Here is a 15,046-nt window from a genome sequence, read left to right as displayed (position 1 = left end):
ATTAGAGCAAATTTTCAGTTAAAAAAAATTAGCGGGTGCAGGTTTCTTTATTTGGCGCTAACATTGAACTTTAGGAAAATGAAATGATTGTCTCGAGATTCAAGCGATTGCAGATAATGTAACTAGTGGGAGGGGGATTTTACCCCGTAAGATGCATAACAAGGATAAGGGATTTTACCTGGTAAGTGATGGAGAAGATTCTTAACAGGCAAGCACTTACCGAGTAAAAGACGCTTACCGACAATCCATTTTGATAATAAAAAATGTTACCTGATAAACTAAGGGTAGTGACTCTTGCCGATAAGCACTTGCCGGTAAACATTTGGTACAAGGAAATCAAGAAATGGGTCTCTGACATGTAACTCAGTTGGCAAATGAGTGAATGACTTTGTCCAAATACAAGATAGGTTTTGGGTTCGATCTTGATCCCCGCTAGCCACAGTCGGCTGAGTGAGCCAAAAAAACTTCCCTCACATTCATGTCCTTGGAAGCGGGTTCCATATGTGACCTCATTTTCGGTTCCGTTTTCGTTTCCATTTTCGGACTATTTGGGTTTTACACACCATTTTAATTAGGGGTGCTCATGGGTTGGGTTGATCCGACTGAAGACATTTGAACAACCCAACCCAATACTTGCGGTTTGAAAAATCTTAATCCAACCCAACCCGAACCAAAGTGCAACCCAACCCGTTCGGGGTTGGTCGGGTTGATACTTTGGTACATTAAAATATTCTTATAACCTAGAATATTTTATTTCTCTACCTATAATTTTTTTTCATCATAATTTGATACAACTTATTCATACTTATTACGTATATCACATTCAATTAATTTTCTCAATTTACATGTATATGTTCACAGTTATTGAACATATATATGAATGAGTTATATAAAGATGTGAATAGATTGAAAATAATGTACATATTAATAGAAATTCAACAATCATATTAAATCCAAGAAATAAAATGATATCGCGTTCATTGGGTTGGGTTCAAATAATTGTAAGCCGATATCAACCCAATAACTACGGTTTCATAATTTTACAACTCGATCAGACATCAGATTACTTCAGATTGAATTATTTCGTGTTGGATTGGGTTGATCGAGTTGATCGGGTTTTTGAGCACCCTAATTTGAATGACATAGTTAGTCTACAGAGCAAATTATAAAAGAGTGGGCCAACTTCAATATAGATGGGCCTCATTGGCCCGATTACATATATTATTTCCCCGCCATATTCGTTGATTCTGTTCCTCACTTCCTCTACAGTGGATGCTGATCGACGTCCGGAGAGAATCTGCCGGTGGTGGCTAGAAGATGCAACATCGACGAAACAGCTTCGGATTTTTCTCGGTGCTGATCGGTAATTCGTTTTTAGTTTCATCTCAGTTTCAATTATGTTTATATTTTCAGAAATTAGATAACAAGGTACAGCAAAGAAAAATGGCGATTAGAGGCAGTTTCCACTGTGTTTTTTTCTTCTTGTTATCGTTTGTATTCTACAATAATGGAAGCTTAGCTAATGGTTGATAATGATATTAGACTAATAGTTGTCCTAATTGTTTTCTTAGAAGAGGTACACTCGTAATATGATGAATTGTCATAAGCTTGTTGAAACCCTACTTCAATCTAAATATTTTCTTTGGAAACTCTTTAGTTTTTGTTAGTAAAAAGGGAAAATGAAGGGGCATAGTCATTCATTGTCCCAAAAATGGAAACCAAACCAAAACGACTTCCAAACGGATTGAGCAAGGAGAATCAGAAGGACATATGATTACAATTGCAGCATGACTAAATCTAAATGCTAATAAAACTACAAGTGGCAGAAACATCTAAGTTTTTCACTCATCAAGAAGCTTACCTTGACTCAATTCTTTGTTCAAGCTATGTGGAGATAGTAGGACTTGCTCCACAGCATTGTCACCTTCCTTAGATATCTAGAACTATATAGATGTTCAGTAAGTGTTGGTACATTATACTCCAACTAATTAAATGTATAGTGTATATGATTAGAGGGTGACTTTTCTCATTGCCATTTAGTCTTGAGATGGAATCCAAAAGATGTATTTACAATTACATGATATATGAGTCTACCGCAAACACCCTGATGCCATAAGCCTTTATGCTTCAATGGCTCAAAAGCAGCATGCGTCAATAGCTTAAAAGATAAACAATAAGTGAGGGGCAAACTAACAAAAATGCTCATTCCATACAAGGCAAATTACAATTTAATGGATCAAAATCAGTGTTCAAAAAAGCTCGCCGCAATAACCGTCGTGGTGCGCCATGGCTTAGGGCTTATGTCTCACGCTATGTTAAGCATATGGCATGCCGTGACCTAATGCATGGTTTTTGTAATGTAATATTTGATTTTTCTTACTTTTTTAAAGTCCTATTTGTTAGTTCGGGAATGTATAACCTAATTTAAATTATTTAATATCATTCGACTCGGTGAGTAATAGTAGAAAATATATGTTTATATGTATAATAATTCATATGATATAAAGATTTGCCACCATAAGTCATGCCTTGAGAAATGCTGCGGCCTTGCCATGGCTTCTATGGCTTGAGGCTTGATCTCGTCGCCACGCCATGCCTCACGCCATTTAGAACCTTGATCAAAATATATGATATTGGTGACTGCTATCTTCTGCGATTGGTTAGATAAGAAAGCTCAAAAGGTGTCTTTCTGGTATTTCTTGGGCAATTGATTAAACATCATTTCATCTCAGAGTGTGTAATATGTACATGCAAAACGTAACATAGTTAAAAAATTATGCCAAATATTTTACATGGTTTTGTGATGCCTACCTGGAACTCCATAAGTCATCTTATCGATGTCAAAAACCCAATCACATTGACCTTCAACTCATAGTTTCCCATAGTGTGCTGCTCTTCTCGAATTTTATCAGCAGATTTGACGAGAGAGTGGTTCCGTTTATCAATGTCAATTATCTCAAGTGTAGGAATGTCTCCTACTTCATCTGGAATACCCTTAAGATAGTAGCATTCTAGCAACACCAATCGTTTAAGGCAGGGGAAGTTGCTGCTATAGGCATCCCATTGCTGGATATCAAGGTTCTGTAGTTTCAAAAACTTAAGTTGATGAAACTGCCCCTCTCCCGTGTCCCATGAGGGTCCTTCAAAGGCATAGTTTAGCAACTTGAGAACTTCAAGGTTAGGCAACCATTGAATTTTCGACATACCAGACCAAGGAAGACGGCATCCCGATAAAGTAAGTTTTTTCAAAGTCACCGGGAAACTAATTAACTTCTTTGACAACAATGATTCCACCTCCTGAACCTCAGGCTGGATCACCTTTAAAGTTTCAAGGTGATCTAGTAAGACAAAATTCGGGAATGCATAATCTTTTTGATCCCCATAGACTGCACACCCAAGCTTCCTGACATTGGGAATCCTTTTTAACAAACTTTCAGCTCTACCGTGTAATTGTAGCATAGAAATAGTTTGCAAGTTGAAAAACACATGGGAGTTGGTTGGGTTATGAACATCAGGTATAGAAATGATCATTTCAATCCACAAATGTCTCAAGTTTATCATCTTGGAGATGTTTTCTGGTAACTTCATGAAACCTGAATAATTTTCTTTAAGAATGAGGGTTTGAAGGTTCCATAGATTACATACTGAGGAGGGTAACTTTGTGACTTCAGACCAAAGTGCTAAGTGCCTAAGATGAACTAGCAGTTCTAAAGCAAGGGGAACTGTAGATGTGTGAATAGTTTGTAAATCTAGTACCCTGAGAAGTAGAAAAGGATGGAAACACCTCTGAACTCCTAGACTGAAGTACCATTCTTTGTTAAAGCACAAAAATGAGCGGATATGTGGGGCTGAATGGTCTGTAGAGATCTCGGTGAAAAAGTTAGAGTCTGCAAATAGACGCCGTTGCTTATCTGTAAATCGAATAAACTTAGATGAGGAAAGGTAACTTGACCTGGATATTTGCTGCAAGAAATTCTCTTCTTTAGCCTTTTTCAAACATAGCTCCCTCAATAGATCGTGGATACGACAAGCCTTGACCCCACCATTGGACCTTCTTTTTGCGACTATAAGTAGACTTCTGTCCACTAGATCCATCAAGTAATCTTCAGCCACTTCTTCCAAGAGTCTTTCACCCTCTTCACGTATAAATCCCTCAGCCACCCATAACCAGATCAACCTTCGCACGGGTATTTTACAGTCTTCTGGGAAGCCTCCGACATAGAGAAAACAGTCTCTCAAGTGACGAGGTAAGTGGTTGTAACTCAAAGCCAATGTGTCCAAGTATCCTTTCGGGTTGCCAACGATATATGAATTTACACTTTCAGCAACTTTTTCCCATAATTCTTGGCTCTTCTCACCCTTTACTAGAACTCCTGCTATCACAACCACCGCTAGCGGTAGGCCCTGACATTTTTTAGCAATTTGCTTTCCAGGCTTGATTAGTCTTTCAGGACAGCCATCTTCCTGAAATACTTTCCTCCGCAATAGCTCCCAACTCTCCTCGTTGGTCAGAAATCGTAGAAAGTGAGCGAAACCGCTGGGTTTTGCGTAGAAAGCAATCTCGGAGAGGCGGGTGGTTAGCAAAATTCTACTCCCGGTGTTATCATTTGGAAAGTACATTTTCAAATCATCCCATGCTTTAGCACTCCATACGTCATCAATGACTATGAAATACCTCTTGCCCTTCAGGCTCTTGTACAACAATTCAGAGATTTTATCAATTTTCAACTTGTTAATTTCTTCTGGGGTTAGTTTACCAATGGATGTCAAAAGCGAAATTAACAAATCCTTCTTACCATATGATTGAGACACTAAAACCCACGCACGGACATGGAAATGATAAACAATAAACCGATCATTGAATACTTTTGTTGCTAAAGTAGTCTTACCTAATCCACCCATACCCACAACGGAGATGACATCTAAATTCTTATGATTTCCAGTAAGTCTCTCCACTAAAACCATTGAAGCATCATCAAGACCCACGAGGATTTCTTCCTTTAGTACCGCACTAGATAGATTTCTGCTTATCATAGCTCCAGCAGCTGGCTGCACGCCTTCAGGTCGGGGCTGCATCTTCTTATCCATAATTTCTTCCTTAACGTCTCTGATCTCTTCCATAACACGATCAAAGTTTAGGGAGTGAATCATGCTGTCAAAATCACACATCGTCATGCTTGTGTTGTTTCTGATGAAAGTACTAGTTAGAAAGAGATCAACAATGTCTTCAACTTCCTCCACCATATTTCTAAGCCTTCTCTCCAGATTTCCCACTTTCTTGAGCTCTTTTGGTTTCTTTGCAACCTCCATATCAATAACGAAGGTTCTCAGGGACGCAAGTTCCTGATATAGAAACAGGATCTGAGGCCTTTTGTCCTGAACAAAGAGGTTATTTTTGATCAATGGATTGTTGTCACAATATATTATGTGCTTCAAGTTCTCCATCAACAATTCTAGACCAGTGTTTGCCATCTTATTTCCTTATTTCTGTATCTCTCTTAACACAAATTCTTAAGTTCTCAATAACTCAAAACTAATGATTATAAACAAGACACTTTTCCCTGTATAATCTTATTGATGGGAACTAGTTAGAATTGAATTATTATATTTAATATATTATTGAAAATCTACATATTCTCAAATTAGTCGATGTGGGTTTGAGTCAGAAATAGACTAAAACAAGTATTTTAAAATGCTACCTATTTTCTTGTACACATTGGATGATGCTTACACAATGTTATATTTAATCCACGTAGAGCCCTGACAATGAGATGAAGACAAGAACAATCAGATGATGGATCTTTCTTGGTAAATCTCCTATTCTGAAGTTTAGTTTGCATGCATACTTTTCTTTCATAGGAAGTTAAACTTGATTATTTTAACACTAATCAAAGTGTATTGGGATAATAAAGTTATAAAATATTTTAATAGTATAATTAATGTTGAAATCTTGAAATAGAGAATTTGTTGGAGTTGAAAATAATTTCTTTTAGAGATTTTAACATTTGGTTGTCTATTTTAGAAAAATTATAGAGAATCTGTTGGAGATGCTCTTAATAGCCAAAAGCAAAGATCCAGATTTGAGAGTTTAATGTTTCATGTTCCAATGATATTTGTAAATTAAAAAATCAGTATCAATTTGGTATCGACCAAATTATAAGTAGTAAGAAAAATTATTATTTATGAATACGTATAGCGAACGATTCTCATATGCTCTATTTTTCAATGAAAATTGCAACAATATTCTTTTTGTGGTTCCCGTTAAATTGCGGATTTTTCATTGTTTCACATTAATGTTGCGGTAGATTACGGTCCCAATCATTCCTTAATGTTATCACTATTGGATGACATTTAAGACATTTGACAAATAGTCAAATACTCATCGTCAAACTTTGCACTTTTAAGGGATGGAGGGAGACTATAACGCTCCATATATCGCATAATTAAACTTTTCAGGGCTATTGGTTATGTCTATATGATTTCTTTATTTTGTGGTTATGGTGGAACATGTGAGACATTTGACTACTGCCAAAAAATTGCAATTTCAAAAGGTAGAGGAGTATAAGATAATTCAAAAGTTGCAATCTGGTAGGGGATGTTATAATAGGGACCTATCTTAGCAAACACAAGGAACAAACTATTGGATCTACAATGATTTTGTCAAATAATTTTATTGCTTTCATTCTTATAGTTAAATGGTGCCACCGCTTGAAACAAATTTTGGGTCAAAAAGTAAGGGCCATTTGGTTGGTTTCCATTAAGTTCTGTATGGATAAAATTGTCTTGATGGATTAATTTGTCTATATAGATTGGGAAGGTTTTTATTTGGGAGGTTTTTACATGGAAGGAGCATGTTTTTTTAATCGGGAGGGACATGTTCAGAAAAAAAAAACTTGGCTTTCTGCATAAAGCTCCTCCTTAAAAGCTTACTGAATAAGCCACTTTCTATATCATTAAGTCACTACCAAACAGTCATGTATAACTGACCGAATAAATTACAAGCCACTTTCTATATCATTAAGTCACTACCAAACAGTCATGTATAACTGCAAATAAATTACAAGTCCCATTCAGTTCATTAAACTGCTAACAAACAACCCCTAAATGTATCATAGCACTGCATTGCATAGACGACCCCTTCTTCTAGGGCTTTAGAACCTAGTTGTCCATCTAAGGGATCAAATACTTAGCTGGTAATTCTCATACCCGCCCTCTCCCTCTCCCTCTCCCTCTCCCTCTCCCTCTCCCCTGTCTCCATTAGCCACAAGTCCTTATCCGAGGTCATTTATTCTAGAATGCCTATAGCAATGATGTAAATTTATCATCTTTTTGGTAAATTTTGTAATTTCGTTCTTTAATTATTTTTTATTTTGATCTGGCATATAAATCATCGTGCTCTTGTTTAGAGCTAGCCTTTTAGATCATTAAGAATGCATAGGCTTTGTTTGTCGATTTCAATAATTTCAAGTGTTGATATCCCCTGATGCAAGTGAACTCCTGTTCAAATGTCCCTTAACTCAAGTGACATCTTGTTCAGATGTATGTATTTGCCAACATGGTTGTCCAATGCGAGTGAGGTTTGTACATGGCAGAGCATTTTGGATGTACATGTAAAACATGTACTGTGAGTTAAAGTTGTTATATAAAGTCGAGTCAATACCACCATGGCTAGGCCATATTTTAGTGTGTCAGTTACATGTATGTACTAAAAGTCACTGGTTTAGATGAAGATGAAACGGGGAGATGGTCTATGGAAAAAGAATTACCATTGTAAATGAGCAAAGGAACATTGTGAGCAATATATAATTTTTATTACGCACATAAAAGGATTAAAACATTAATGGGCCACTTGGGACTCGACAGGACCCAACTTCTTCCTATTCTGACTCTGAACTCTCATGCTTAGATAAATAAACGGATAACTCCATTCCATCAACAGTGATCTTCAACTCATAGTTTCCCACGTCCTGTTGTTCTTGTTGAATTCTTTCGACAGATTCCACAATGGATTCACTCCAGTTGTCAGTTTCAATAAGCTCAAGGGTTGTGATTTCGCCTATTTCAAGGGGGATCTCTTCAAGATCCCTGCAGAACAACACCGCTAATCTTTTGAGACGTGGGAAGCTTGTACGATAGGCTTCCCACTGTATGATATTTAGCTTCTCAAGTCTCAAGAATTTTAGTTGTCGAAACTGCTGCTCACGTGCATTCCACTGTGTTCCTTCGAAAGCGTTGTCTTTTAGTTTTAGAACCTCCAGATTAAGTAAAGATTGAATGATTGACATATTGCTCCAAGGTAGACGACACTTTACAAGTGTAAGTTTTCTCAATGTTGCAGGGTAGCAAATGTGATTTCTGTGGAAACCTCCCCTTAACTTTAAGGTTTCAAGGTAAGGGAGTAACTCAAAGTGACCTTTCTCACCCGAGGAAAAAGTATATGCAAGCTTCTTGATGCTGGGAAAATATTTCTGGAAAGTATCAACCCCATCTCCATACCTCACTTCTGAAATGGATTGCAAATTTATTGGTTTTTCAATAGTAAGAAGAAATAGCTCAACGTTACTCCACAAATGCCTCAGGTTTACCAAATCTGAAATGTTACTTGGTAAATTCATATGACTATAACTTGTTTTAAGAATAAGGGTTTGAAGGCTCCATAGATTGCATAGTGAGGATGGGAAACCTGATGAATTCCAAATTGCAAGGTACCTTAAGTGAACCAGTAACGCCATCCCTTGCGGTACATATTCATATTTACTCTTTTGTAGATCTAGCACCCTAAGAAGTGAAAAGGAATAGAAATACTCACTCTCAGTATCATCAATCGAGCGTGGGTTCTTATGAAAGTAGAAAAGTGATCGGATGCTTGGGGTGGGTGGATGAACAAGGTTCACAATGGTTATATCTTGATTTGTGAACAAACGACGTTGCTTATATTGTGCAACAACCTCATATGGTATTGGTAGCGGAGTAACCTCATTTGGTGGTCGGCATGCTTTAAAGAATACTCTTTCTTCCTTTGCTTTTTCCTGGCATAGTTTTCTCACAAGATCATGGAGTTTACAAGCTTTGACATCACCATTAAACTTCCTTTCTGCAACAATTACAAGATTTCTGTCAACCAGATCCATCAGGTATGCCTTCGCGGTATCCTCTAAGCTTCGATTTCCAGCTTCTTCAATAAATCCCTCAGCCACCCATAACCGTGTCAACCTCTTTACATTGAACCAATGGTCTTCTGGGAAGCCTCCTAGATAAAGAAAGCACTCTCTCAAGTGATGAGGTAAATGGTGGTAACTTAAAGCTAGTGTTTCCAGGTTTCCTTTCTGGTCACTAACAATGTATGAAGTGACACTGTAAGCAATCTTTTCCCATAAATCTTTTCTCATTTCTTCTTTTGCTAGAATTCCTGCCATGACAACCACTGAAAGAGGCAGTCCCTGACATTTTTTTGCAATTTGCATTCCGGGTTTAATTGACCATTCGGGACAGTCACCGCCATGGAACACCTTCTGTTTCAATAGCTCCCAGCTTTGTTCTTCCTTCAGACAAGGCAAAGAGTGGACGAGCCCATGTGGGTTCGCATACAAAGCAACTTCATTGAGGCGACTTGTGAGCAAAATTCTACTTTTGGTGTTGTCATCGGGGAAAAAGAATTTCAAATCATACCAAGCCTTAATGCTCCAGATATCATCGATAACAATCAAATATCGCTTACCCATTAGGTGCTTGTGCAACTTTCCACGAAGTTGAGAGTAACCGTCTTCTTCAAGGTCTTCTTGAATGCCAATGGATGTTAGAATTTGAACCAACAAATCCCTTTTTTCATATGTTTGAGAAATAGTAACCCATGCACGAACATAGAAATAATGCACTATATAAGGATCATTGCATACTTTGGTAGCAAGGGTAGTCTTACCGAGTCCGCCCATACCAACAATACAGACGACTCCCAGTTTCTTTTTATCTTCAACAAGTTTGTCCCGTATGAGATTAACATCATTATCAAGCCCCACAACTATTTCTTTCATTAATGGCTTCTTCATTCCTAATGGATTTCTGGTGCAAGAAGTTCCAGCAGCAGCAGACTGGGTTTTGAGGCGGTTGCTTCTTGAAGACGAATTCATCTTCATGTCATCAATGTTGATCGCCATGAGTTCCACCTTGATTGACTCGATTGAGCTCATAGCGTTCTCAAGATTCAGGGGGATTTTAAAGGCATAAGATCTTGGGGGAAGTCCTCTGCTTCTGCAGTAAGCATTATTTAGAATCGAATCCATCTCCATGTTATCAATGTTCATTGTCATGATATACTTTCTCATAAAAGTATCCGTAAGTTCTAGGGAGGCTTTAAATATATTAGAATCTGGGGAAATTCCTTTGTTTGTGAAGTGAACAGCAGATACAAATAGATCAATGGTATCTTGTGCTTCTTCTGCTGCATCTTTGAATCTTTTCTTCAGATTTTGAACTTCTTGGAGCTCATGTAGGTGATGTTGATGGATATTTGAAAAGGTTTGGATGATGGAGGCAAGCTCTTGATAGAGCAGTTGGAATTGAGGCCTTTGAGATAAAATTGATGGATCATTGTTGATGAGTGGATCATGGTTGCCATGGATGAGCTGCTTCAAGTTGGCCATGAACATCTGGAGACCTGTGTATGCCGTCTTGATTTAATCTTCCTCTGTTGAAGAACAATAGTATGAAGTTGTTATTGTGTTTGAGCCAAATAAAGCATTGATTGACATTTTTTCCCAAAGAAAGTATTGGTTGACTTTGATTCAATAGCTGGAAGCATATTAAGTCTCTTTGTAGCACAGAGTATAAAATTTTTGTTTGATCATTATATTCTAACAATTCACATTAAATATATTCAACTTGTTATAATAATTATTATTTTCTTTCAGGTTGTATGGAGTTTTGGTTGACTTCAATCAAGTTGTTTGAGTGGCTATGGTGACAGTAGAAATTGCAGATGGTTGTTTGTAAGTATTTCTCATGTAGGCTTAAAAATCATTAAGATTTTGAAAGCATTCTGGATAACTTAGAAAAAGGATGGATTTTATGAATTTAGTATTACTTATTTTTATGTATAAAGATAACCGAGGGTCCAGGGGAAGAGTAATGTGCTGAATTGACATACCTATTTTCTTGAAGAGTTGTCTTAACTTTCTTCCCCTACCAGTTTTAAATTATAAATTTGCTAGGAGAGGAACACTAATATTTTTCGAACATACATATATGAGATGTTATAATAGGGATAAGCTTCTTAATCAAGATTTTGCAGTTCGTTTATGAAGATGATAGAAGTAGAAAAGGAGGACAGTAACAATTAGGACAAAGATGATGAAAAATTACCATTTTACTTCTTTGAAAATGGTCAAGTGACTAACAGATTTTGTAGCCACGATTCATGAATCACGCCACAGCGTGAACCGATAAAACGGGAACCCAACCTGATGAAGTCCCAAATTGCAAACATATTTAATGGTCTAAACTCATGCTCCTATCTTATCTCAACAGTTTAAACAAAGCTAGCAATAGGGCAGTTTCAACTTTAATTTATATGAACATATACATATGATGCGAGAAGCTCGATAATAATTCTAGTCGAGTTCTTGTAGGTTTGAACTCGGCTCGTTACATGATACAAACTCATTTTTAACTTGAACTCAATAAAAGCTTGGTTTGATCGTAACAAACAATAAATCATTTGATAATGAAAACTACAAAAAGGAAATGCAAGTCATATATGATTAAGTCATACTTAGTTAGGGGCCCTTTACTAAATGCTTACCTGGTAAGTGTGGATCGGGTAACTTTCCTCATCCGATGCACATGGCAAGGGCTGAAAATCTTACCCGGTAAGAGCGATGATAGGGATAGAGTCTTACCTGGTAAGTGATGGTGAGGACTCTTACCCGGGTAAGCGTTTACCGGGTAAATTGTTGCATACAATACCATTTTAATATACTACAATCTTATCTGGTAAAATAGATTATAGTGTTGACTCCTACCTGTAAGCGCTTACCAGGTAAGTATTTGGGAAACGGCCCCTTAGTCACCAACATTTCCAAAAAAAACATTTAATTAGAACATATGTGGCGTTTCCTTAAGTCTATCAGACCCAGATAAATACAAGGATAACTCCATTCCATGAACAGTGATCTTCAGGTCATCATTTCCCTCGTCAACTTGTTTTCTTTGAATTACAGATTCCACAATAGATTGCTCCACCTGTCAATTTCAATAAGCACAAGCGTTACAATCTCCCCTATTTCAACGGTGATCTCTTCAAGATTGTAGCAGAACCACAATGCTAATCGTTTGAGACAAGGGAAGCTTGTACTACATGCTTCCCACTGTTTGATATTTAAACCATCAAGTCTCAAAAAATTTAGTTGTTGAAACTGCTGCTCACCTGCATCCCACCAGCTTCCCTCAAAGGCATTGTCTATCGTTTTGAGAACCTCGAGGTTAGGTAACGACTGAATGATTGACGTATCGCCCCAAGATAGACGACACCTTACAAGTGTGAGTTTTTTCAATGTTGTAGGGAACCAAATGTTATTCTGTAAGGTCGGTTGATGTTTAGGGCCCATCAACCTTGTCCGGTAGAACGCCACACTTAACTTCAAGCAAGGTAAGGGAGTAATTCAAAGTGATTTTTGTCTTCCCAGTACTTACAAGTAAGTGCATGCTTCTTGATGCTCGGAAAATATTTATGAAAATTATCTACCCCATCTCCCAACATCACATTCAATATGGATTGCAAATTCATTGGTTTATCTATAGAAGGAAGAGAAAGCATCCTGTTACTCCACACATGCTTCAGATTTGCCAAATCTGATATGTTACTGGGTAAAGACCAAGTTCCAGGATTTGTTTTAACCACGAGGGTTTGAAGGCTCCATAAGTTGCATATCGAGTGTGGGAATCCAGATGAATACCAAATTGCAAGATACCTTAAGTGAACTAGTAATGCTATCCCCAGCGGAAAATCAATCAATTCACAGTTTTGTAGATCTAATACCCAAAGAATCGCAAAGGAACGGAAATACTCTGCAATGTCGTAGATCAAGGATCTGGACTTATGAAAACACAAAAGGGATCGGATGCTTGGGTGGGTGGATGAGCAAAGTTCACAACATAGATATCTTGATTTGTGAACACATGACATTGCTTATATGGGGTAATAATTATAAGGGACACTGATATCACCGGGTCAACCAAACCGGCATAGAAGGAATGTATAGGATCATATTGCAGTCAATCTGTTTTCCTAATATAGCTCCTTAACTCTCTCCTGTAATTACTCAGTTACCTTGTTGTAATGTGCCTATAAATGGCTCGATAATGTAAGCAATACAAATGATTAATTGCAATCCATTCTGAATCTCTATAATAATCTCAATAACTTGAGAACAGAATGGCTGAGACTCTATTTTAAGAAAGAATCTTTCTTCTTTCGCTTTTTCTAGGCATAGTTCCCTCACAAGATCTTGGATTTTTACAAGCTTTGACATCACCATTGAACTTCCTTTCTGCAACAACTACAAGATTTCTGTCTATTGTATCCATAAGGTATGCCTTTGCAACATCCTCCAAGCTTTGATTTCCAGCTTCTTCTATAAATCCCTCAGCCCCCCCAATAACCATATCAACTTTCTTACATTCATCCTGAAGTCTTCCGGGAAGCCTCCTAGATAAAGAAAGCACTCTCTCAAGTGATGAGGTAAATGGTGGTAACTTAAAGCTAGTGTTTCCAGGCATCCTTTCTGGTCGAGCAATAACTCCCAGCTTTGTTTCTCTGGCAAATAAGGTGAGTGGACAAACCCGTGTGGTTTTGCATGCAAAGCAACTTCATTGAGGCGACTTGTGAGCTGAATTCTACTTCCGGTGTTGTCATGGGGAAAGAACATTTTCAAGTCATCCCAAGCCTCAATGCTGCAGATATCATCAATCACAATCAAATATCTTTTACCCGTTAGATGCTTGTGAAACTTTCCTCGAAGTTGATAATCCCTGGTTTCTTCAAGGCCTTCTTGAACACCGATGGATGTCAGAATTTGAATTAAGAAATCCTGTTTTATATATGTTTGAGAAACAGTGGCTCATCCACGGACACGGAAATGATACACAACAAAACAATCATTGAATAATTTGATAGCCATGGTAGTCTTACCAATTCCTCCCATACCAACAATAGAGACGATCCTCAGTTGCTTTGTATCTTCAGCAAGTCTGTCCCGTATGAGCTCAGAGTCACGATCAAGCCCCACAATTTTTTCTTCCAATGGTTTCTTTGTTACTAAATGTTTTCTGGTGCAAGAAGTTCCAGCAGCAGCAGCAGCAGACTGGGTTTTTAGGCTGTCGATTCATGGAGCCAAATCCATCTTCATGTTATCGATGTTGATAGTCATGAGTTCCATCTTGATGGACTCGATTGATCTGGTGACATTCTCAAGAGCCAGGGAGGTTTTAAAGACATCAGAATCTGGGGAAAGTCTTCTGTTTCTGAAGTGAAGAGCAGATAGAAATAGATCAATGATAACTTGTGCTTCTTCTGCTGCTTCTTTGAATCTTTTCCTTGAGATTTCTAACTTATTCGAGCTCATGTAGGTGATGGTGTTGATGGATATTTGAAAGGGCTTGGATGATGGAGCCAAGCTCTTCACAAAGAAGTTGGAATTGAGGCCTTTCTGATAGCACCTATTGGTTGTTGACGAGTGGATTATCGTTGCCGTAAATCACATGCTTCAAGTTTTCCATCAACAACTCCAGACCTGTGTATGTCATCTTGTTTCTTCCTCTCTTCTTTTTTGGTCTCTCAGAAGAAAAGTGATGATAAATGATTAAGGGGCCGTTTGCCTAAACACTTACCCGGTAAGCGTCTAACGGTAAAAATCAACGCTATCGCTTACTTACTTGGTAAGATTTTAGTCTACCAAAACGACATCATATGTAACAACTTACCGAGTAAGCGCTAACCGTGGTAATAGTTGTCGCCATCACTTACCGAGTAAGACTCTAGGTCCTTGCCTTC

The 15,046-nt window shown here is 37.7% G+C and overlaps 2 protein-coding genes and 1 pseudogene across 2 annotated transcripts; all 3 read right to left on the bottom strand.

Annotated features, from left to right (window-relative positions):
• Window positions 1-2,716: 2,716 nt before the first annotated feature.
• Window positions 2,717-5,472, bottom strand: LOC112525307 (putative late blight resistance protein homolog R1A-3). Its single transcript, XM_025135384.1, has one exon. It carries the CDS (start codon window positions 5,470-5,472, stop codon window positions 2,827-2,829), a length of 2,646 nt encoding a protein of 881 aa, XP_024991152.1. The 3' UTR covers window positions 2,717-2,826.
• Window positions 5,473-7,877: 2,405 nt separating this feature from the next.
• On the bottom strand, window positions 7,878-11,659 carry LOC112525063 (putative late blight resistance protein homolog R1A-10). The gene is made up of 3 exons (XM_025135001.1): window positions 11,645-11,659; window positions 10,315-10,667; window positions 7,878-10,182 (listed from the first exon to the last, which is right to left on the bottom strand). Exons 1-3 carry the CDS (start codon window positions 11,657-11,659, stop codon window positions 7,878-7,880), a joined length of 2,673 nt encoding a protein of 890 aa, XP_024990769.1.
• A 431-nt stretch (window positions 11,660-12,090) lies between these two features.
• Window positions 12,091-14,799, bottom strand: LOC112525062 (annotated as a pseudogene).
• Window positions 14,800-15,046: the final 247 nt, after the last annotated feature.

The sequence above is a fragment of the Cynara cardunculus genome (genome assembly GCF_001531365.2).
Source record: "Cynara cardunculus var. scolymus isolate 2C chromosome LG 13, CcrdV1, whole genome shotgun sequence".
NCBI classification, from domain to species: domain Eukaryota; kingdom Viridiplantae; phylum Streptophyta; class Magnoliopsida; order Asterales; family Asteraceae; genus Cynara; species Cynara cardunculus.
This window is presented reverse-complemented; position numbering and strand designations above follow the sequence as displayed.